The sequence below is a fragment of the Neovison vison genome, chromosome 4 (assembly GCF_020171115.1).
Source record: "Neovison vison isolate M4711 chromosome 4, ASM_NN_V1, whole genome shotgun sequence".
In the NCBI taxonomy this organism is placed as follows: Eukaryota; Metazoa; Chordata; class Mammalia; order Carnivora; family Mustelidae; genus Neogale; species Neogale vison.
In genome coordinates, this window is record NC_058094.1 from 217,549,421 (window position 1) to 217,575,485 (window position 26,065).

At 38.1% G+C, this 26,065-nt stretch overlaps 1 protein-coding gene across 1 annotated transcript in view; it reads right to left on the reverse strand.

Moving 5' to 3' along the window:
- The window catches only part of KDM7A (lysine demethylase 7A), an 85,564-nt gene that overhangs the window by 35,390 nt on the left and 24,109 nt on the right, over nucleotides 1-26,065 (reverse strand). The window contains exons 2-6 of the mRNA XM_044246704.1: nucleotides 11,574-11,659; nucleotides 5,931-6,048; nucleotides 2,784-2,944; nucleotides 818-959; nucleotides 328-514 (exon numbers count right to left, since the gene is read on the reverse strand). Of these exons, the coding sequence (XP_044102639.1) occupies nucleotides 328-514; nucleotides 818-959; nucleotides 2,784-2,944; nucleotides 5,931-6,048; nucleotides 11,574-11,659 (694 nt within the window). The remainder of the gene's footprint in view (nucleotides 1-327; nucleotides 515-817; nucleotides 960-2,783; nucleotides 2,945-5,930; nucleotides 6,049-11,573; nucleotides 11,660-26,065) is intronic.

The following is a 26,065-nucleotide window of genomic DNA, read 5'->3' on the forward strand; positions in this document are numbered from 1 at the left end:
GTAATCAGATATTTGATTCAGGGATTAACTGATAGTTGACTAGGGTGAAAAGAAAACAGGGACAAAAGGCTGCAAGTGACCAATTTTTGAGACAGGGACAAAAAAAAGGAATGTAAATATAAAATAAAATCATGGTGGCCCCTCCATTACTTGAGATTTTAGAAAAAGAAAAACCATAATGCTTAAAGGTAAAACGCTGGAGCCTACTTAAAAAGGACAAAAACTTCCCTCGTAATAAATGTCACTTACAGCAAATGAATGCATTCCTGGAAAAACAGGACTAAATGTTTCTGTCAGTAAGAGGAGAAAGAAATGCCCCAGTCTTACCCAGAGGACATGGTACCAGACTGAAGTTCCACCAAAGTCAATGTGGAAATCCGTGTAGCTGTCTTGAACTCCCATTAAGCAGTACTTCTGAACAAACGGCTTGGGAAAAACTGAATCATCTGGCCAGTAATTTTCCACCCAGGAAAGTTTTCTGGCTATATCAGGGACCTCCACCAATTCAGACATCCTTTAAAAAAACAAACACACAATATACACATATCCCCACATCATGCAAATTGAAAGTTCTTAAAGTTTCATTTCCCATCTCAACCCAAACCAAGAAATTAAATGGAACTCTAGGTTAACAACATGTAGAAGATTAAAATTCATTATTTCTAAATATTCTCTGTATGTGTCAAAGCAAAATGTACATTGCTATGACTGGACCGCTTCAGAAGTCATAATTAGATTTCGTACTGAAATAAATGTATCATTAACTACATTTAGCTAACACTGAGAAGACTAAACCAAAATGTCCAGAACTACTCACTTTGTATCTGAAAATTCAAGGCTGATCACATTTAACACTTTTGGTCTGTTAGGATTCATGAAGTATTTAACATAATTGTGAAGGGTCATTTTGCTGTCTGCCTGCCTCGCCACATCGATGACGTCTATCACTTTGTCACCACCTGCAGAGAAAAATTATAGTCTTGTTATTGGGCTTAAGAGTTACAGCAATAGATGCCCTAAACAAAAATATTTTAAAGACTATATTTACTTAAAGCCAACCATAAAACTACATAGCCTAGACAAAGATTCTGCCAGTATCCTTACTTTTTAAGTACAACTGGTACTTCTGAAAAAGGGGGCTGCTTTTGAGGGAAAGAATAAAGCAATAAAGACAGAGTTACTCATTTAACAATGAGGGTGAAAACTTAAATGCTTACAAAGTTTTCTACATACTACTGAAGTGTGCAGCTCACATGGACAAAAATGCATTATACTGATATGTGGGAACTGGGCCCCGTGCTCTGCATTTTCAATGTCCCCATGCATAAGACGAAGACTGTCTTCGTCCTTCCACTCCTCTAACACCTAAGATTCCATCATTTAGAAAAACCAGCCAGTCGCTGTGGAATTAGTGAACAATGTAACTATGACAATTTCTGCTTGCCAGGTAGTGTCTTCTCTTCCAACATTCTGCTTCAAGAAAAAAATCGGTGGGTAGGAAGCAAAAATCAGTTCATATTAATGCATGTGAAATGAGTTCTCAATTGGGATTAATTCAGATTTTTCCTATAAAACCATGAGGTGTCTCTCGCCCATCACTGTACAGTCACCCTAGAAAGCAAATCCAGCTTTGTAATGTCCTACAGGACAGATGGTGAATTCAAAATATGACAATACTTAATCAATCTGAAAGAGAAATCAAATAAATGCCATTTTCTCACTTTAGTGTAACTTTATATTAACGCGCTGCCTAGTAAACTTTATTTTGTACCTAAGAGGCAAAACAGTTCTGTTAACCAAAGCATTTTACAATGCTAAAAAGTAAACTATCTAGGCGTTTGAATATTTTTCCTATACTTACATTACACTAGCCACTTATTTTACAGTGCTATTTATGCAAACAGGCCAGGTTAAACCACAGCCTCATCTCCTAGTCTGTCAAATAATTCAGAATTAGTGAATGCGAAGTCATGACATTAAACTGCGTTTCCTCAGTGAAGCATTTATCAATGAAAACTGTCACTCAGTGGCTCAATAAAGGGACAAGTTCTCCAGCATTTTCTACTCGGGAGATAATGCATCACAGTAAATGTACTGTTCAGAGTCAAGGTCGATTTGAGATCTAATCCTCAAAAACATCTCTATCCACAACTGATAAGGAATGAGATCTACATACAGTCAGATTTATCTACAGATACTAAGATGAGAATAAACAAAATGACTGACAATGTTGAGAAGAATGCAATGGAGAAACGGTTTCCTCCTTGTTTCTTAGGCCTCTCTGGGCCTCAAAATCACACACCGAGTCCAGACACGAGGCAGTGGCAATACCATCATGTCACGAATATAGAAACGGGCTTGAATGTGGTCTCCTCTTTCCCCAGCCCTTCTCTAGGCCCTGGAGGTCAATGACACAGGATCCAGGGATTCTGCTCTTGCATGCTACAGAGTTCTAGAACCAGTCCAATTTCCCAGTGCCTTCCTCCTGTTAGCTGTAGTTACACCTCACAACTGTTTCTCCTAAGCAGGTACCAGACAATCTGATGGCAACAGAAAGAGCGGCAGAATGAGGCTGAGTACATAAGAATAGAGCAACTGTCTCATTCTCTTTCTCTGACAACTGGAGGTTTGCTCAGAAGAAAAGTTTTCGACCTAGGTGATACTGAATTTCACTTTTCCTACTAAATTACCATCTCTTCACTCAACTTCTAATGTACTCAGAACACTACTACTACTACTTTTACCACATTTCCCCCAAGTACTTCAAGGAACCAAGTGCGTACCTACATAGCGTTCCACATCCATGACAGAAAAAGTAGGTGGAGGGAGCCTGAGTCCTAGGTCATCTAATTTGGGGACCATAATAGGAACTTCAAATCCGTGTTTCTCCAGGTATCTTTGTGTCAGCTGGCTGCCATGCATCTTTACAATGATTTCATCGGCACTAAGGAAAACACAAGGGTAAAGTCATCTTTGTTGGTAAATTCATTTTAAAAAAATAGTCTGGGAATGAGTTAACTCATATACTGCATCACTGTCTATATCAGCAGTTCTCAACCGATCGAACCCAATTCTCCTTTTTAGAACAAATGTTTTATCAAGTCCTTTTTACTATTCTAAAGTAAAAGTCATAGATAATTACCTCAATATGTATCATTGGAAAAATATGAATACCTAAAATTAGTTTATAGCAAAATACATATTCGATACGTAAATGTTTCAGTAAACTACACAGGGAGAGATAATATAATAATAGGATGATTACAACTTGTTGTAATGAGTAACTGAATTTAAGAGAAGTAACTAGATCAGAAGCCACTAAAAACAAGCTGTGTAGGAAATCAGCAGAGCGAAAAGTAAGGGGGCACCTTAGGAAAAAAGCTGGTGTCAAGTAAAACAGATAAGATTCTATCCAGCTGTAAAATTCTACACAAGTATTTGTTAGACATTTCAAAGCCTCATGGACATAGAACAATTCACTGTTGTCCCACACCATGGGGAATGACTAGCTCCCACGGTTCCCGTCCACCAAGATAAAGGTCGAAAAGGAACTCCTGATCTATCTGTTACACCAGTATGTCATAAGTTACAGTAAGTGGTCACCCAAGCCACTAAAAAGCATGCTGAACCCCAGCTGCCTGCTCTCATGAGTAACACATCATGACCATCACATTTAAGAGTGGTTTGTCCCTTTCCAATGTTCTCTAACTATAAATCAAAGATCTCTTTAAATGAGGATGTCCTAGACTTAATCTTCCAATTGCCCCCAGAATGCAGCTGTTAATACATTCAAATAAGTACAACAGCTGCTTTACAGGCTAAAACAGTCGTTTCCATTTACCTTAACTGTATTCACGTCACCTGCAGCCTGGGAATCAAGGAAAAGACAAGAAGTACGGGTTCTCTGAATTACTAGGTTCTAATCTGTCCACCCTCTCAGTAAGAAAAGGGCAGTCGGAAGCTCCCTAAAATGAGAAAGACTTGTTCTGGATAGTCTTATATTTGAAAGACTTAGATCTCCTTCATCTGACTCACTGTGTTCTGTGCTGCCTTTTAGTTCCCCGACAAGCATCTAACATTTCCTCTTTCCCCAACCTCTGAGAATCAAACAATTCCTTCAACTCCAATCTGAGGGATAATTTCCAGTCACTTGTACTTTCTGATCTTCAGTGTTTGGTGTTTTACTTCCCCTGTCGATCAAAAATCTGTAAGTACAAGTGCTTAAAAATACATGCACACCGTTATTTTCAAGGGAAAAAAACTGGAGACAACCTAAACATACATCAGGGAGGGATGAATAAGTGGATTACGGTGAGTATACCTGACTGCGTACTACACCGCAGTCAAGGAGGGAGGTAAAGCTTTGTAAATGGGGGAAAAATACCGATGAAATAGGTATTTCATATGCATAATAGAACCCCATTTTATTTTTTAAAAACTAGATGCATGTATATATACACACATACATAGACATAAATATTTTACATGTAATTATTTATGTAGGAAAATGTCTCAAAAGGCCCACACTAAGTTTTAAAATGGGGGAGAGGGAGGTAAGATAACCCATGCACTTTATTTTATATACTTCTGTGTTAATCACATCAAGTATGTGTAATTTAATTAATTACCATCTCTACATATGGTTTTGAATGATGTGAAGGTTGATGGAGTTAAAATAAAACCAAAAACCTTTAATTAATGGTAATAATCATTTAGACATTTGTGACCATCTCTGTAACTGGCTCTTACTTGTTACCACTTTGGCACAGAAGCCACAGGCATCACTAGGTCAGGATTTTTAACACTGTTCTTTTGGGTCACAAGCCTATTTGAAAAGAGTAAAAGCTTTGGCTCCGCTTCCTGAAAAATGCACATTCATATATTGACACTAAACTATTTACACAACTTCAAGAAACTCACAAGCCTCTCCGAAGCCTGTTCCTAGACCCAGGCTGAAAACTCTGGCCCTAGCTCCAAACCAATCAAGGAAAACAAACATTCGTCCAACCACTTTGAAACTGGTAAGAGAGAGTATTTGAGACAAACACCTTCACTATCACAAAAGGCATGTGGAAACCACTGTGGAGAGCTCAGCAGACCTGAGGGAGCCAACACTGGGTGCGTATCAATTACACATTTCTGTTTAAGGATTAAAAGAGGGAGAGGGATAGACAAGAATGTTAAAGACTGTGAAGAAATAGCACGGGTTTTACAGTTACAGGACCTGAAATAATTCTGTAATAGGCTGCACGTGATGTTGAGATTTAAATTTAAATTGTGCTTTCCCTCCTTAACAAGCCTGGATATGATCTCATGTAAAAGGCTATTAAGCATTATCACTTTAAATAGATGTCAGGCAGCAAGCGGGAAATGATTTAAATTAGCATGATTAAATGCTGTGCAATACTTTTGACGCTCCCTGAGCCACAGATAAGTCAAACACTTTCCATTATCTTTTAAAAATCAAAAAGCCCAGTCCTGCTGCCACCAGAGAGGCTGAGCAATGGTTGCGGGTACCCCTGCCAGACCCAGGGTAGAGAGATAAGAAAACAACACAAGAAAAACACAGAGTTTGACAATCAGAACAGGGGAGGAAAAGCAGCAACTTCCCATCATGAGGAATCCGGTACCGGGAACAACTGCCTTAAGTCAGTGTATTTCGAATTTTCTGGACAGAGATCAGCAGTTCATGTATTTGTACAAGGTGCCCCAGTACACATAGGTAACACGATAGAGTTCCATGAAACCTTGCTTATTTACTCATTACTTATATAAATGCGCCAATATTTTCTATTTCATTAATAAAAAAAAGAAAAAGGTAAAACGCTGAGAATGGGTTGCAACCTGAAGTCTGAAAACATTGCTTTAGATAATGCCACTGCGTGAGATAACAGTCTCAAGTTTTCTTTGGCAAGAACAAGTTTGCATACCTTGGGAAGACTCGAGAACGTAACTCCTCCACGAAAGTCCTAGTCCCAGCTTGCACTGGTTTGGTGCCATCATCAATTTCTGTGTAGTCGTGCCTGTGCCAATTCCTCCGCTTTTTCACTGGGTTTTTAGAAGTTTTAAAAAAGAGAACAGTTGTGATAACCAGTGATACCATGTACTTTCTGAAAGGTATATTCTATATGATAAGAAATAGCAATTTTAAGTATAATAAAAAACACTCCCTTTTGAATGCATTTCCAAGCTGAAGAGTATAAATTTTACTTTGTGTAATGCCACAATTATAGGTATCTGACTGTGGATTTTAAAAAGTCTATGCTAAATCTATGTTAACGAACTAAAATTTAAATAAAATTTTGAAGAGAGCACAAAATTTGTTTTTAAAAGTCTACTCTTTATTTCAAAAAAAATTTAAATCGACAAATGCAAATTAGCAGATGGAGCCCATTTTAATATACACACTGACACATACAATAAAATAACACAATTACTTTAAATCATGACTTTCACAAGACCATGAAGTGACAGTATGATTTTTATTGATCATCCAAGTCATGGATCCCACATCAGAAATCTCTTTTAACAGCAACTGTTCCCTTCTCTTTTAAGTCAAGATCTGGTCCCAAAATAAGCACGCTTACACTGCCACACAAGAAGAGCAGGTGGCTGCAGCATAGTTAAAGAAGAGAAATGACAGAACAAGTAACTTTACGATGAGTCCTAATGCTCAGACCCTGTAATTCCACAGCTCTGGGCAACTACGGTCTTGAAGAGTCCCGGCAATCAAAATCAGGAGACTTGGACTGGACTCCCAGTTCAGCCATAACTTATTCTGCAACTGTGGGCAAGTCATGTGACAAGACTGGGTCCACTTTCCTCAAATGGAATGAAGGGAGGAGTGCTGTGTTTCTCTTCTTCTTCTTTTTTTTTTTCTTGGAGTGCTGTATTTCAAACCATGTTGATGAATCCCTTAGTAAAGGGGAAGATGGGGAAGAGACCAAGACACAAACTGTGGACCTCATTCTGCTTTCGACCAGGGCAACACCACCTACAGCCCTTTTGTGTGCTAGCAATGTAAGATGTCTAAATTTTATATCCTTTTTTAAGTTTGAAAATCACTCTTACAGGGCACCTGGGTGGCTCAATTGGTTAAGTCACTGTCTTCAGCTCAGGTCATGATCCCAGGGTCCTGGGATCGAGTTCTGGTCGGTCTCCTTGCTCGGCAGGAAGCCCGCCTCTCCCTCTGCCACTCCCCCTGCTTGTGCTCTCTCCTCTCTCCCTCTTTCCCTCTCTGACAAATAAATAAAATCCTTAAAAAGAAAAAAGAAAATCACTCTTAAGACTAAAATCTTCATGACTCTAGGAAATGTACTAAAGTCTACAACTAGCTTAGAATGTATCAAAAAATAAATAAATAAAATGGATAGATACGAGACTTTGTAGTGAAGCAAGTAGTATAAAATATTAATAGTGGAGCCTACATGGTGAGTTTGGAAGTACTCCCGACAAAATTCTTTCAACCTCTCCCATATGTTTCAATGTTTTCCTAATAAAACATGGAGCCAGGGGAACTCTATGAGTCTAAGTTATTCCAAACCTTCACCCTAAAAGATCATAATAAATTAATACTGGATCCTCATCTGGATAAGGAGAAGTCACACTAAATAACCAATAAGGGAGGAAATTGGACTTATTCATTTCTGAGGGTTTAAAACAAGATTCTCAAGTAATTCATGGCAGTCAAACCCTCAATATAGAAAACAGTAAATCCCATTTTTAAAAGTCTCATGAGAAAAATAGTATAATAAAGCAACCTTCCTAGAAAATGCCATTAAGGCATCCTTCGTGTGTTATTTTTTCTCATTTAAAATCACTTACAAAATTCAAGGGTGTTTCGTTCCAGGCTTCTGTTCTACATATATATAGATACATTACCCCATTTTATTTTCAACTGGGATCATGATGTTCATTCTGCTTACCTTTCTTATTCTATCATGAGCATTTTTCTCCTTATTAAATATTCAAAAGCAATTTAAAAGCAGCCTAGAATTTTAAGACACAGATATAGATGCATCACTTTATAATCCTTTTTTGACTCTTAAGCACTTAGCTCATTCTGAGTCTTCCTTCAAACAAAATTGAGATTAATATTCATATACATAAATCTGTTTCCCTCATTAATTCCTCAGGAGAAATTCCTAGAAATGCCAGAAGACTCAATATTTTTAAGATATTTGCTATATATTGCAAAACTGCCTCCAAAAAAGTGATAGTAATTCACATTCTTACCAGTATATACAAGCAGCCTATTTTGAAGCCCTGGGTCAACAGTGAGCATCGCCATTAAAAAAAAAAAAAAAAAAAAAAAAAGAGGGGTGTCTGGGTGGCTTAGTTGGTTGAGCATCTGATTCTTTATTTCAGCTCAGGTCATGATCCAGGGGTCTTGGGATCAAGCTCTGCATCAGGTTCCCCGCTCAGCAGGGAGGTGTGCTTGCCTCCCTCTCCCTCAGCCCCTTCCCTCACTTGCACATGCTTGCTCTCTCTCTCAAATACATACATACATCATTAAAAAATAAAATTTAAATTAAATTTGAATTTAAATTAAAAAAAGACAAAGTTACCCATTTGATAGGTAAACTACAGTATTATAGTGTTTTAATTTTCATTTTGCAGAACAAATTAGAGTTAGAATAGATCTGGGATTGGACAGCTATCGGCTCAAACTCCAATTCCACCAAATAACTACACAAAAGAGCTAGTTCAATCATTTTTCTCCCCTCAACATGTCACAAATATCGAAGGAAATAACATAAGTCAAGTACTTCTTAGCATAGTTCCTAGGGCATCCAATAAGCTGCCAATTACTTGTCTTTCCTTTTAAATGAGCATATCTACATAATGTTGACAGAGATGTTACAACTGTCCTGTTAGACCAACATGCTTAACACATAAAATCAGCCACTGCAAGAAGCTGACTGAATTTCCTTTTTTTTTTTTTTAAACTTTTTTTTTTTTCTTTAAAGATTTTTTTTATTTATTTGAGAGAGAGAGAGTGTGAGAGAGAGCATGAGCGAGGAGAAGGTCAGAGAGCGAAGCAGACTCCCCATGGAGCTGGGAGCCTGATGTGGGACTCGATCCCGGGACTCCAGGATCACGCCCTGAGCCGAAGGCAGTCGTCCAACCAACTGCGCCACCCAGGCGTCCCGCTGACTGAATTTCTTAAAGGAAGGAATATTCTGGTAGCCATCACAGGGAGAGAAAATTTTGAGTTTAGACTCCATGTGCCTGAGAAACACTGAGATATGTAAATCTGGGGCTTTTTTGATATTTGATCTTAAATCAAATTCTTAACTCCCATTAAAAGGGTCAAATCTAAATTCACCATACCAAGTGACTATTACACTGTCTGAACAGTATCTACAATAAGGATTCCTGGGGAACTCCGAGAGAGCAGGAAGCCCTAGGTGGCAAACGAGAGAGGCTTAACAGCAGAGGGAAAGGGGCCAAAAGGAATGACCCAAGTTAAGAGTGTAGGGTGAAAGGGAGGGAAGGTGAGTCTTAAATTAAGATAGAACAAATTACTGGATCTTGGACATTTTCCCTGTGGGTATTTAGTGCTGGACTTTTGCCCAGAAGATAACCAATTCCTGATCTTTTGTGATTCAAGCATGAGAAGTATACGAAGGGCCACGCAACAGTCCAGCTTCTCTCTGAAGCATCATTATGCAAAGTGCAGGTCATGATCCATTATGGATTATGAAATCAATTTAGTGAGCATGACAAGCTTTTTAAAAAAATTAAATCATATAGAAAAAACAGAAAGCAGAATGCATCACGTATCATAGTGTTTTAAACACAACACTGTTCCATCTCATTGTAACCCACTTAATATTTCATTGAAATTAAATTCAAATTATTTCATTTGGAAATTATATAAATTCTAAACTAAAAGTGTTATAAATTTTAGTTCTGTTTCCTTTCTTGAGGTAACAACCCAGCACTATTTATTTCCTCCAAGAATTATACTTGGTCAATAATCATTCCAAGTTATATACCACATACTTCACTGCTGCACAAAATAAGAAGCTTTAAAAACGTTTATGACAATAAACTGGCCAATTACACAAAAAATTCTACCAATTTGCTAACCTCAAATTTTATACTGTGTAATAAAATGGATAATGTATATTTTAATATTTTATGAAATTTAATGTAATATTTTGATATATTCTTACAGCCTGAATTTCTAAATCTCTTACAAAGATATTAAATTATTAATTCTAACAGATAAAATGGAAAAAAAAATACTGTCATCATTTTTTTCCCTTTAAAGATTTATTTATTTTAGAGAGAGAGTGCGAGAAAAAGCAAGTGTGTGTGAGTGGGGGCAGGGACAGGAGGAGAGGGAGAGGGAGAGAATCTCAAGCAGACCCCCCACACAAGGAGCCTGGCATGGGACTTGGTCCCAGGACCCCAAGATTACCTCTGAGCTGAAATCAAGAGTACAGGCCAGGAAGTTCATGTGCTCTCTGGGGTGTACCAATATCACACATAAAACGATATTTAACTCAGGCAGGAAAGTGTAGGCAGACACTTGCTCAGGCCTCTGCCTTCCTCAGAATGGGACTGGGTCAGGGGTGTTGTCTCAAGTTGGGCAGGACTCTAGGCCACACTCAAACTGAAGACCAAAATCAGAAAACAGAATAACATTTCAGCATTTTGATACCCAAATCTCCCAAAAATATAATGCATGTGTGTGCATTAAAGTCTTATCCTGTACACTGTCCCAATTACTACTGAAAGTTTTTTTTTTTCAATTTATAAAGAGACAAAAACATTTGAAATCAGTTTCCAGAATCAGAAAACTTTACTTTTCCACACTTCTCAAACTGAAAGCACTGAATACATGCCCTTAAGTTTGGGGGTTTTGCCCTTGCAATTAAGAACGACGGTATTTTGGGGGCACCTGGGTGGCTTTGCCGGTTAAGCAGTTAAACGTCTAACTACTGATTTTGGCTCAGGGTAATCTTGGGGTCGTGGGATCAAGCCCCATGTCAGGCTCCATGCTCAGCGGGGAGTGTGCTTGAGATTCTTTCCCTCTCCCTCTCCCTCTCCTTCTGTCCTGCCCCCCATTCACACACACTCATTTTTCTCTCTCTCTAAAATAAATAAATCTTTAAAGGGAAAAAAAGAATGACAGTATTTTTTTCGATTTATCTTCTTGATTTATCAAATGATATTCAGCAATTCAGACAGAAATTGTATTCTCATGGGGCGCCTGGGTGGCTCAGTGTGTTAAAGCCTCTGCCTTCAGCTCAGGTCATGATCTCAGGGTTCTGGGATCAAGCCCCACATCGGGCTCTCTGCTCAGCTGGGAGCCTGCTTCCCCCTCTCTCTCTGCCTGCCTCTCTGCCTACTTGTGATCTCTCTCTCTGTTAAATAAATAAATAAAAATATTTTTTAAAAAATTTATTTAAAAAAAAGAAATTGTATTCTCAGTATCTTCAGAAAAATATTCCCTATAGTTCTTGGTGGGTGTAACATAACTAGTCAAAGTATTATTAAAATATTGTCATGTACACATTAAATTCTAAACTTCAGTTTGTATTTAAGTTTCTATTACTTACTCAAGGAGGAGCCATGTAGAACGGCACAGTTGGGACAGTGATAAAGGTCAATGTCAACAGCATGATGTTCTTCTACACCAACACAGCTAGATAAAGAAAAATAGAGTCAATATGTAAATAAGCTGAAAATCTTTACTTAACTACAGCAGATGGTTAGAATTTAGCTGGGAAGTGTACAACAACCTCACCAACAAATTCTGTAGATTACAGAAACATATGCAAAGATAAATTTTATTCTCCTCCCTATATACTTGCTAAATAATTATGGGGCAGAATATGCCCAAATACATGGCAAGTGATTCACATTTATCAACAGCAGAGACATCAGAAGTAATTAGAAGCCATAAGACCCTCAACCATTATGTAAATGCCACCTAGTGTGGACTCATTGTTTGTATTCCCCCAAATTCACCTGTTGAAGCTGTAACCCCATCAGGGTATTTGAAGATAGGGCCCTATGGGATTAATTAAGACTGAATGAGGTCATAAAGGTAGGGCCTTGATAAAACAGGATTAGTGTTCTTAGAAGAGACCCCAGGGGCACCTGGGTGGTACGGTCAGGTAAGCTTCCAACTCTTGGTTTTGGCTCAGGTCATGATCTCAGGGTGGTGATCTTGGGGTCACAAGATCAAGCCCTGAGAAGAGTCCCACATCAAGCCTCTAGGGGAGCCCCACATTAGGCTCCATGCTCATGATCTCTCTCCTTTCTCTCCCTTCCTTCCCACCCCATACCCCATACCCCATCCTAGCATTCTATTAACACAGCATTCAGTATTCAGTTAAAATATGTTTCAAGAAGGAGAGGGGAGAAGTATTCGTAGTCAACCAAAAACTGAGAGTTCACCTCCAGCTAACCCACAGTCAAGGAAATGCAAAGGATATATTGCTGGCCAAAGGAAGATGATCACAGAGAGGTCTGAGGCAAGAAAAAAAAAAAAAAGCTTAAAAAAGTAGTAATAAATATATGGGTAAATTTACATGGATATTCCCTACATAAAACAATGTCATGTGAGATTTAAAAATACACAAAGAACTAAAACACATGACAACAGCAGCACGTGAGTTAGAAGAGAACAAATGGAGTTACGGGTTTCTACCGGAGAGATGAAGATTAACACTGGACTTCAGTAGTGAGAATGCCTCCTAGACTCTCTCAGGAGACAACTGAAAGGGAAATGGAAAGTGTAATTTCCATACTATTAACAGTGTGGGGACAAAGAATTTATTTTAAAAATCAATTCAAAAAAAGGAGGGGAGAAAAAAAGAAAAAAATGGAGAGACTAAAATAAAATGGAAGTATAAATTCAAATATATAAGTACCGCAATTATACCATATGCAAACTGATTAACCTGTTCCAGTTAAAAGACAAAGATCACCCGGCTGGACTTAAACACTACAATTCACTGGTTATAGGAGACACACATAAAACAAGGAACCAGAAAGACTGTAAATAATAGGATGGGTAATTTTTTTTAAATAGTATTAAAAAGTCATAATTATATAGTATTTTTTTTTAAAAAGTACAGGTATGTTAAGATTAAGCAACAGAAAATCAAAGTAAAAAATATGAGATAGACACACACAATTTAAAGATTTCATTTCCCAGGAAGATGTAACAGGAAGGACCGTAATGGGACATTTTGACAACTCTCTCAGTATCTGACAGAATAAAGCAGGCAAAACAAAAATCTATGAAATATATAAAATGTGAACTTCAGGATTAAAAAGCATGGCCTAGGAACACATGGGTGGCTGTTTGTTGAGCGTCCGAATGCTGGTTTCAGTTCAGGTCACGATCTCATGGGTCATGGCACTGGGCCCCTGTGTTGGGCTCCAGACCTCAGCACAAGAGCCCCACACTCAGGAAGAGCCTGCTTGAAGATGTTCACCCTTTGCCTCTCCCGTAACTCACATGCGCTCTGTCTCCCACTCTCTCTCACATAAATAAACCTTAATAATAATAATAATAATAATAATAATAAATATGGGATGCCTGGGTGGCTCAGTGGGTTAAAAAGCCTCTGCCTTCAGCTCAGGTCATGATCCTAGGGTCCTGGGATTGAACCCCGCATTGGGCTCTCTGCTCAGTGGGGAGCCTGCTTCCTCCTCTCTCTCTGCCTACCTCTCTGCCTACTTGTGATCTACGTGTGTCAAATAAATAAATAAAAATCTTAAATAAATAAATAATAAAAATAAAAAACATGATCTCATAGATATTTATGGGATCATACACCCGACATCTATAGAACACACATTCTTTCCAGCATACATCAACCATTCATAACAAGCGACAGCACACTGAGCCACAGTCAAAAGTCTGAAAATCTGAAAATTTAAAAAAGTCTGAAATCTGGAACACTCTAGCCACAGTTCAATGAGACAGAAATTAATGACAAAAAAGTTAAATGGAATCTTCATGTATTTAAAATTAAGAAACAAACTGCTAAATAACCCATGGGTCAACAGATAAATCATAATGAAACACGGAAAATTATCTAGAAATGAACACTAATAAAAACGCTGCATAACAAAACTTGTGGATGCAGAACTTAAAAACAGAAATGCACAGCTTTAAACACACGTATTGGGGGAAAAAGCTGAAATCAATAAGCTAATAAGCAGCTACTTGAAGAAGTGAAAAAGAATAGCAAAATAAACCTTAAAAACACAGAAGGAATAAAAAAGCAGAACTGATGACACAGAAAATGAATCACGCAACAGAGCATCAAAGCCAAAAATTGTTTGAAAACATAAAGTTGGCAAACCTCTCTGGCGAACTGAAAAGATAAGACAGGAATAACCAATACTGGGAACGAAAAGAGGTACAGAACTATAGATTCTAAGACATTAAAGGTAAAAGAGTATTATGAACAATCTTACACTAAGTGACTAGAAAATATAGATAAAATAGGCAAACCTGAATCACAAAGAACGAGAGTATCTGAACACTCCTGGGATTGTTACTTTGTAATTTTTAAAAATTGTCCTCCCAACACACACAAATATCCCAGTTCCAAATATACCCAAGAAGTAATTCCAATACTATATAAAACTTGCACCAGAGAATAGAAAAAAAAAGACTTACTCCCCAACTCATTTTAGGGGAGCACAGCCTGATACTAAAACTTACAAAGAATTATATAAGAAAGGAAAATTAAAAACAACTCTCATTTATGAGCAAAAATGCAAATACCAAGTTTGGTCTATCTCAGGAATCCAAGGTGGTTTTAACTCTAAAAATTTTAATCAGTGAAATTTGCTACATTGACAGATTAAAAGAAAAAGTCTTGTAACCACTTAAAAAGATACAGGACAGGCACTTGACAAAATTCAACATTTACTTATGATTAAAAGGCGAATAAAACCTCTTAGAAAAATAAGACTAGGAAGCCTGCTGATTCACAGACTTGTGCTCCTGAGGCAAATAATACATTAGATGTTAATTAAAAAATAAAAAATAAATAAATAATAAATAAATACTAGGGCAGCTCCATAATCCATCAAAGGGTGCTTCCAAAAAATCCTGCAAATGACACGAAATTGGTCTCTCTGAGATTAAGAACAAAAGAAGAATGTCTGATGTTACCAGTTTTATTAAATATTAGCTGGTGTAGTAAAATAAGAAAAAGAATTAAAAGGTATAGGAACTAGAAAAGAAAAAAAAAGCAGTCATTTGCAACTATTACACCTACATCTGCAGAAAACTCAAAAGGATCTATAGATAAATGATAATCAAAAAAAAAGATTGCTACATAGAGTATCAGCACATAAAAATCACATTTCCCTATATAAACAATATAAAGCTAAACAACGAAATAAAACACCATGTATACCTGCATAAAAATTGTCAAGGGGTCCCTCGGTAGCTCAGTCAGTCTTGATTTCGGCTCATGTCATGGTCTCAGGGTCGTGAGAACAAGCCCCACATCAGGATCTGTGCTCAGCACGGAGTCTGCTTGAGACTCTCCCTCTCCACCCCTACCCTGCTCTTCCCTGGACTAGTGCTCAATAAATAAACAAATAAATAAAATCTTTTTAAAATGTCAAGTACACTGGAAGTGAACAAAAACTAGGAAAGACCTCTTTAAGGAAAATTTAAAACATTACTAAGTGATTTAAAAGAAGATATAAATGAAGATATACATCATAATCATGGATTTGAAGTTCAATAATGTAAAAATACTAATTCTCTGCAAAGTGATTCACAGTTTCAATTTAACCCCAATCAAAATCTATGGAACCTGATAGCTGATTCTAAAACTGATATGGAAATATAAAGAGCCAATAATACATAAGGCAATCCTACATATACTCTACCAGGTGTCAGGATTTATCTGAAAGTTATAGGAAGTGGGGCACCTGGGTGGCTCAGTGGGTTAAAGCCTCTGCCTTTAACTCAGGTCATGATCTCAGGGTCCTCGGATCGAGCCCCGCTTCGGGCTCTCTGCTCAGCGGGGAGACTGCTTCCTCCTCTCTCTCTCTGCCTGCCTCTCTTGCCTACTTGTGATCTCTGTCTGTCAAATAAATAAATAAGATCTTTAAAAAAAAAAAAAAAAGAAAAGAAAATAAGTTACAGGAATTAAGGTACTGTGGAAAAGAGGCATGAGCTCAAAAACAGTCTCACGCCCATACGGACACTTATGTGTTACACAGAAGCCACGGCAGAGCAGGCAGCAAGGATAGATTTGTCAATGTAAGGGTCTGAGACTTTTATCCATCTGTATGAAGAAAAAAATGAAATTAGGCACCAAATTCCCAACATTAAAATTTATTGCAAAGTAGATCAGAAACCTAAACAACACAAGAAAGAAAAACTAAAAAGGCTGTGATAAGAGAGTAAGAAACTAGCAGTGTTTGGTTGGCTCAGTCAGTTGAACATCTGACTCTGTCTCGGCTCACATCTGGATCACAGTTACAAGTTCGAACCCAGAGGTGGACTATGAGCTGTGTGTGGAGCCTACTTAAAAAAAGAAAAAAGAAAAAAAAAAAAGATAATACGAAAATACCCTTATGACTTTTGTGCTGGGAAGGGCTATCTTACTCAGAATATAAAATGCCCTGTCCATAAGGTGGGAAAAACCCCCAGTAATTTCAATCATACCAAAATAAAACTGTTCACTAAAATAAAGAATAAAAGGATAAAGCAGAATGAAAGAAGACATTATAGTACAGATCACCACTAAAGGAACTATATCTAGAATATAATAAATTCATACAAATAAGAAGAAAAAAAAACAATAGAAATAATGGCCAAAGATTTGAAGAGGCACATCATAAAAGGAAATCCAACTGGCTAACATACACATGGTGAAATGTGCAACCTCATTAACAACTGAGGGAAATACAAATTAAAATTGTAATGTAATACCACAATACACCCACCAGACTGGCTAATACTAGAAAGTCTGATGGCACCAAATGTTGAAGACGATGTGGAGCAGTGGAAACTTTTCATACACTGCAGGCTGGAGTGAATCTAGCACAGCCATTCGGGAAAACACAGCTGCAACAAAACTAAAGAACTGTATTCTCTGACCAAGCAATTTCTCTCTAGGTAAATATATCTTAGAGAATCTCACACACATGTGCACCAGGATACCTACTGAAACAGAAATGGTTACAGAATCATTATTTGTAATAGTCAATGGTAAAACGAATGAACTGTAGTATATTCTCAAAGTTATAGTGTATACAGATAAAAAAATGAAAGAACTATAGCCCCATGCAATATCTGAACAAATTCTGTGAGTGATCCGTGTGTTAAAAAGAGTGAGAGAGAGAATACATACAGTGTATTCTACTCATGAAGATCAAAATCAGGCAAAGCTATACTAGAGAGCTTAGAGATTAAACAAAAAGGAGAGCAAGAAAGAGAGAAATCGTAATAATAGGATCACCGTTTCCTCTAGGGAGCTGCACTCTGGAAAGGTGTGTCTTGGGGTCCTGGGTGGTTGTTATGTTTTGTAATTATTCATTAAACTGACGATTTAGGTTTAGACTTGTTTTTGTGTCATTTTAAGCAACCAAAACTTTAATTAAAATGTAGCAATCGAACAACTATAACAAAATACGCCCCCCAAAAAAAGATCTTAGAGGTATCTGGATATCCCAAAACAAAACTACTTTCTTGTGTGAACTCCATCCCAAACATCTGCTACCATACAGTCTTTAAGAATCTTGAGTAGAACTCACTGTAATCAAGACTAAAAAGTCAAAACCGGCCATCAAAAATAACATGACATTGCCATTCAAACATTCAATCTGTGTAACTGAATCCTATAAACACAATTCACTTTTGAGTAGAACTGAAACTTGCTTTATTTGTCCAATTTAAATTTATTTCATTTATTTCCACAGAAAGCAAAAGGTGGATATACTGCTTAAAAAGATTTTTTAGGCGCGCCTGGGTGGCTCAGTGGGTTAATGCCTCTGCCTTCGGCTCAGGTCATGATCCCAGAGTCCTTGGATCAAGCCCCAATTCAGGGTCTCTGCTCAGCAGGGAGCCTGCTTCCCCCTCTCTCTCTGCCTGCCTCTCTGCCTATTTGTGATCTCTGTCTCTCAAATAAATAAATAAAATTTTTTTAAAAAAAGATTTTTTAACAAAATTTTTAAAAGATTTTATTTATCTGAGACAGACTAAATGAGAGAGAGAGGCAGAAGAAGAGGAAGAGGCAGACTCCCCACCACAGGGAATCTGAACCAGGCACCATCCCGAGATTCCAAGATCATGACCTAAGCCCAAAGCAGGCACTTAACCGAATGAGCCACCCAAGTGCCCTAAAAAGCTTATTTATTTATTTATTTTTTAACTGAAAGGCTATCAATTTCCAATCCAATAAAATAAACCCAAGGCAAAATTCTCTACACATTTATGTACCATGTCCTGGGCCCACAGTTTCTTACACCCAAAAGGGTTTCTACAACCCAAAGAAAAGGTTAATAATCATTAGATAGGGGATCCAAGCTTCCAAATTTCTAAACTTAAAGTACAAAACTACAGTAATCAAGATTGTGCGGTACTAGCATCAGAAGAGATATACAGGGGCACCTGGGTGGCTCAGTGGGTTAAAGCCTCTGCCTTCGGCTCAGGTCATGATCCCGGGGTCCTGGGATCGAGCCCCGCATCAGGGCTCTCTGCTCAGCGGGGAGCCTGCTTCCTCCTCTCTCTCTGCCTGCCTCTCTGCCTAGTTGTGATTTCTCTCTGTCAAATAAATAAAATATTTAAAAAAAAAAAAAAGAAGAAGAAGAAGAGATACAGAATGCAACGGAATTGAGAACCCAGAAATAAACCCTCACATTTAGGATCAACTGATTTTCCACGACAATGCCAAGACCATTCAATGCGGAAAGAAGTCTTTCCGACAAAAAGCCCTGAGACAAACACATGCAAAAGACAGCACTGGAACTCCTACCATACACATATACAAAAAGTAACTCAAATAGATCATATACCTAAGAACTAAGTACGAACCAAAACTATAAAACTCTTAAATTAAGTGGAGGAGTAAATCTCTGTGGCCTTGAATTAGCATCCAACCTCAAACACACAGGAACAAAGAAAAAAATTAATGAACTGGACATCACACTACTGCCTCTGGTTTCTGTTTTCTCAGCTACCCTGGTGCGAGAACATGAGCTGAATGTGGTAAGTGTGAGAAAAGAAAGGTGTGAGGAGTGAGGAGTTAGGAAAGAAAGTATAAAATCATTGATCTGAAGAATGAAAGACCCAGAAACACAGTAACATTGCCAGGCTCAGAGTCCTCCTGAGGTCTGTGACCATAAATTCCAACTGAAACCACTTCTGCACATAAAAATGTGACATTTTTTTCAGCCATGTTCAACACAGGCCCAAGGGAGCAGGATGGGTCTGTCCAGAGTTGGGGTTTTATGGACAAAGACCAGAAAGAGAGTTGAGGATACTTACAGAGAAGTTAATATAATGATGGACCCTGTGATCTGAGCTGCTGGATGGAAGGGGCATAAAGACAGAAGAAGGTAGTGAGAAAACGGTGAAATGGTCTGCGGGATCTCAGTGCATCCCTATCCCTGACTTAGTGGAGGCCTTGATCAAGTTGATCTGTAAGGGACAGAGATTATGCTCAAATAGTGGGATGCTCAGAATCTGAAATATCTGAGGTAGTGTATTAACACTGATAAGGTTTAAGTGCAGTAAAACAGCAGGCTAAGATGGAAAAGTTCATGAGGAGAAAGTGAGATGTGTGAGGACTACCCTTTATCCAGTGAGAGTTCCAAACCAACCCTCTCTATAAAGTGAGGTTCATTAGATGTCAGTAGTAGGGGCTTCACTTCAACCAGAACAGAAACTCAAAGCTACAGAAGCCAACTTGACACTTCCAGAAACTCAGATTTGTCTCATCGTACCTTGACTATGGCCACACGTCTCATTCCTAAAAAGTGACGGCTACACCAAATTAAGTAAGAAAACGATGTTAGATGTGTCCTGGAAAATCTAAACCAGCACAGAACATAAACTCAGCTATTCATAACTAAGATTCATAAATAAGGGCAATTTCCACAAGGCTTAGAGAAAAAAAAGGGAGGATAGGAACAATCAAATTAATTCAGGACACTTTGGGCAAAATTCAGCTAATAATAATTCTCAAAGGTCCCTGGTTCCTCTCTCCAGCTTCTGCTCTTCATCCGCCATTCCCACAACAATATAATCTCTTATACTATAATGTTAGTGATGTCTTCAGGTTTTGACAATTATAAATACTGAAATGTTTAAAGTTTCAGAATTTAATAGTAAATTTGATACATTTACTAATTTTTATAATAGTAAATTAATAAATTAGTAAATATTAAAAACATCTTAATATAATATGCAATTTTTAAAAATCAAATTAAACATAAAAATTAAATGTTCCTAAACCAAGAAGTTTATTTCAGATCTTTGAAGAGCACCAAAGGGAATCACTACATACATTTCAGTTTCTCTCCCAGAGGGAGGGATAACTCGTCCCACGTCTTACCCTCACCCTACATTAAAAGAATTCTAGAATCACTTTGGCTTTAATAGGTATGTTAAAAGCAAACAGAGTAGAACTCACAAAATGTAGAATTCTGAAAGCAAAATTTGTAAGAATCACTTTCAACCCTTTAGTCTCTCTCACTCCACTTATTTCTCTTATAAAACTTGCCTTCATATACAAATCGCCCTACTTTTTCCTAACAGCAAAATGTTCAATGTTTATTAGACCAGTGTGTGTGTAAACGCGTGTGTGTTGGGGGTGGTTTTCTATAGGGGTGACAATCTGACCTTTGCTGAATAGCTTCCATCTATAGAAGAACAACCCCACTGCCAAATGGTGAGTAGGACAGTGACAACTTTAGCACTTGCTATTGTCTTAATCTTCTGAAATTGTTGCTTAGCTGGCCTTTTTCTTTCTTTCTTTCTTTTTTCTTTTTGGACACCTGACAAGAACAGAATTGAATTAATGACTAACCAGAATTCCGTAGGATCTGCCAAACATTCTCTTTCTTCCTCTTGGATAATGCTCCCATTTATTTATTTTCTCTCCTCTTGTTGTTGAAAGGGTGGGTGGCCAAATTCTTTAAGATCTCATTGTCCTGTGGACTTTATTAGATATTCCCCTGGCTTCAAAATCTCTCCCCATTCTTCACCTAGCAATCCACACTACCTAGTCTTCAAACCCAACTCAAATTCCAAATTCCTCGCTGGATCACCCTCAGAAAGTCCTTTGACATTTTACTGATACACATTTCTACATATTGATACCGAGCTATTTTATATACTCTATTTCCTGAACTGAGCTCAAGACTTCTCTCAGTACCAAATACAGCCTGCCCACGACACCATGATCCCAGTAAATTTCTACTGATAACTGTGCAGAAAACCTATCTGAAAACCAATACATTGTGGTAAAGCTACAGCAATTTTTATTTTTAAAGTCCATTCAGCTTAAAATTTTTTAAAGAATTTTGTATAGGAACTAAAGGCAAAAAGTAAGTAGTAAAAAGGGAAAGATCCTTCAACCCAAATATTAGTAGATTTCTCATCCATCCTTGGATGATAGAAGGATGTAGTAATAAAATTCATTCATTTAAAATTTTCCTTCCTTACAAAGCTTTTACCTAGGTATCCAAAGTCCACCTTCTTACCCAAACCACCGAACTACCGACTGCAACCTCCAAAGCCCCCACATGAACCCCATCAAGGAGGCTGGAATGTGGCCTTTGAGGTGAATTACCTCCAGGAACATAGAGGATAGGTTTATAACCTGCTCTGTATTTCCTTTTATATTCTAATGCTGGAGTCAGTCTGGCTCTTGGGACAGCTACAAGCCAGGCAAGACCCACCCAGCCTAGTTCCTAGCCACACTTAATAAACAAGTGCAAACTAGCTCCAGTGAGATGCACAGATTTTGGAATTAGAAAGACTCGGTTTGATTTTTAGCTCTGGTAGTTTTGACTCTGAGCAAGTTTCTTCAACTCTCTGAGCACGAGCTCCCCTAGAATTAAACAGAACAATGTGTGTTAAGATGTAAGGCACAGGGCTTAGCAAATAGTAAGCAATGCCATAGTCCGTATTTTAAGTACTAACTGGGAGCCACTACTATTAGAATGTTTCTATCAGATAGCAGTCATAGCTCACAGAGCTCTGGGCTTATTCATGAAGTTTGAGCCTAAGCAGGAAACTTGGCTGAATAGTTGCCTTCAAGATGGCTCTTCAGAGCACACTTCAGATCAAATGGCCATTCTTAAAGAGAAGAAGAGAAAGATAATTTTTTTTCAGATTTTATTTATTTATTTTACAGAGAGAGATCACAAGTAGACAGAGAGGCAGGCAGAGAGAGCGAGGGAAGCAGGCTCCCTGCTGAGCAGAGAGCCCGATGTGGGACTCGATCCCAGGACCCTGAGATCATGACCCGAGCCGAAGGCAGCGGCCCAACCCACTGAGCCACCCAGGCGCCCCGAGAAAGATAATTTGTTTTCAATTTTTGATTAGTTCTGATGGCTGAGTTGTCTGGAGTCAAGCTTATTGGCCTATGCTGGAATCCTGGCTTCTCCACCCCTTAGCTATGTGACTTTGGGCAACTTACTCTGCCTGTTGCTGTCTTATTTATAAAGATGGAGATAATGGTATTTGTCTCCCTTAAAGAGATAATAATAAAATTAAGTTAATATACATAAGATGCTTCAATAAAACCGTCGAACAATAGTTTCGCTGGTCCAGAAACCTTGTTTTGCTAACCAGCATTGACTTAATGGACTGAAGTTCCCACTAAGAGTACAAGGATGTCAACAGGCATTTCCACTTTTAAATTACATTTCACGCAGCGTGTCATCCCTGTGATACTTTATTACCAGATATCAGCTAAAGTGAATTTTTCCTTTACTATGAATTTTTATAATGTGTACATATGAAAATCAGCTGGTAATCTGTGATTAACTCTGAGGTTCTGAAAAAGCCCAACTTCTGTTATTTTCTTGCTGACATATAAAACTATTTTCATAAAATTAAGGGCTTTTCTTTTAAGTTGAGCACGGCATATTTCAGCTTTTGTGAACATATTATTTTTGACACATTAAAGCCATTTATTGGTATATTATGTGCTTAACCATGCTTAATGCGGGTTTGGAATGAAACACATACTCTGAACCAGATTCTTTCAGTTCATAATAATCTCGAAAAATCAGACACTTTTTCTGCCTCAAACAGGGGGCTGACACTTCCAACTGCTCCGGGGCTTCTAAACTTCTCTCCGACCAGCTGACTAGGATCATGTATGTTACTAAGGAACTGAACAAAGAACAGGAGAGAAAGATAAGAGGGTTGAAGAACTAATAGGTGAGCTCACTGGTACAAAACGTACCCCACCCCTTAAAATCCAAACTTTCTGTAACAAGCTTCTAGCAAAACTTGTTCCAAGATAAATTTGTGAAATAAACACACAAATACGTAAGTGAGGATACATTATACTGTTTGCTTCTTGAGTGCAGAAAACACTTTCTTTCTGCTCCTCACTGTGTGACATCTAAGTACAGAGCAGACAATGTAAATGATTTAAATGGATCTTTACCAATAAGCACAAACAAACCGTTCTCTCATGAGGATAATAACTTTTTTTTAAAGATTTTATTTATTTGTCAGAGAAAGTGAGCACAAGCAGGGGAGGGGAAGCAGAGGAAGAAGCAGGCTCCCCACTTAGCATGGAGCCCAATACAGGATTCAATCCCAGGACCCTGGGATGATGACCTGAGCCAAAGGCAGATGCTTAAAAGACTGAGCCACCCAGGCGTCCCGAAGGTAATAATTTCTATTGGATTGTTCTAAAGAAAGGAAAGGCACTTTAAATTTCTGAATAACCGAAGACCCAAACATATTTACCTTTCACCATCCTGTGGTTATTCCATCAGCCATTCAACCTCTTAAGCTAATACTTGTACTTCTCTTTGGCAACCTACTTTCTGCCTGTCTAGCCATGTACAAGGCGCATCTGCAGAGACTAAGGGAAGGCAAATAATGCCCAGTGGCCATGCTATTTCATGGAGATAGACTGTACTTCTATCCTTACCAGTGAAATGGAAAACAAATGCCATCCCAAAATGAATATGTGACACTTTAAGAACCCTGTAAATTACCTTGGGGGAGAAAAAACTTGCCATGTCGATAAAGGATAAACAGTAGCAATTTCATAATGGTTTGCTTGGCAATGATCTTAAGTTAATGAAAGAAGGAATTTAAAAGTATGTTATCAGGGGGCGCCTGGGTGGCTCAGTGGGTTAAGCCGCTGCCTTCAGCTCGGGTCATGATCTCAGGGTCCTGGGATCAAGTCCCGCATCAGGCTCTCTGCTCATCAGGGAGCCTGCTTCCCTCGCTCTCTCTGCCTGCCTCTCCATCTACTTGTGATTTCTCTCTGTCAAATAAATACATAAAATCTTTAAAAAAAAAAGTATGTTATCAGTACGTGTATCAGTACATACACTACTGCCTTCATGTGTTTTTTTTCCCAATTTATTTATTTTCAGAAAAACAGTATTCATTATTTTTTCACCACACCCAGTGCTCCATGCAAGCTGTGCCCTCTATAATACCCACCACCTTCATGTGTTTTTGACATAAATTTTACCTCATAACCATAACAAGTAAGAAACATTGTGCAAAAATGTATTCTAAAGCAAGCTAAATCGAGAAGTACATGAAATGTTTGCTGAGTCTAGCTCCTTACAATGGAATGTAAGACTTTCAAGTATTAACATTTCAAGAAAACTTTTTCTAAACTCTTTTAACACTCAGACTCTCCGTGGCTCCCAAACCCAGCTATGCCCCAGAATCTCCTGTAGAGCTTTTACGTGATGCTGGGAAGCTGCCTTTCAAAGCTCTGGAGGAAGAGCTAGAGAAAGATCTTGAAGATACAAGGGAAAGCAACAAAAGCCAGTTGCAGAACAGTCCATGTAACATGCCCCCAACTCCACCAACCACACCGGTGGCGTGTCTGTATGTCAGTGCATGCTGACTCTCAGTCCACAACAACATGCAGGAAAGTGGTGACAGCAGCTGCCTCTGGGCAGAAACTGGTAATGGATGCACGATGGAGAAGGAGAACTGCTTTCTGCCATATAACCGTCTATATCTTTTGTGCTGTGCATTGCTTATTTTTAAAAAGAAAAACACATTCTTGAGCCCCACCTGAGATCTACAGAGAAAAGTTAATGGGTGGGGCCCAAGAATCTTTATTTTTAACAAGCTCCCCAGGTAATTCTTTTGCAGCTGGCTCAGTAAAGAAATGGTATTTGGGCATGGAGGCTGGCATAACACTTTATTCACAGCTGCTTCCGATGGGAGCTTTGTTACTCCAACTAGACTTTAAGGTCCTTAAAGACATGAATAATACTTAATAATCCAGAATTTCCTATTCCCCACAGATCGACCTGAAGTTGGTTATATAGGGGATGCTCACAAAATATTTACTGATTGACACAAAGCAGGAATTCCAAGCACATCCGGGAGGTATTAGTTTGGGCTACTATTCTGAAGCCTGTTTAAATATGAATTTTGCAAATATGGAGGGTAGAAAATGGATGAGGGGGAAACATAAATAAATAATGAATTTTTCTTTTGAGATCTCATTTTTAAATGTCCACAGTTTATGTCAATGAAAAAGGATGCAGTATTCGTGCCTATTTAGGTTCAGTCACAGGTATAATCATGTTGTACAGAAAGGGTACCTATTTGTTACAGATACATATATCTTATGACCACTTATTTTGTTTTCCTTTCATGTTGCTCCTAAGTGTCCCTATCTTGATTTTCCAAACAGGGTATCTCTTTAAAGAATAGAGCGGGATTAAATAGATTATAAACAGATAAAGATTTTTAAAAGATGAACCAACAGCCACCAATAACATTTCAACCAGCTGCCAGTCCTATTTCCCATCATGAGTATGGGAAGGAAGGCTATATTCCTTGGATCTAATGACACCTGCAGAAGATTTAATATATTCA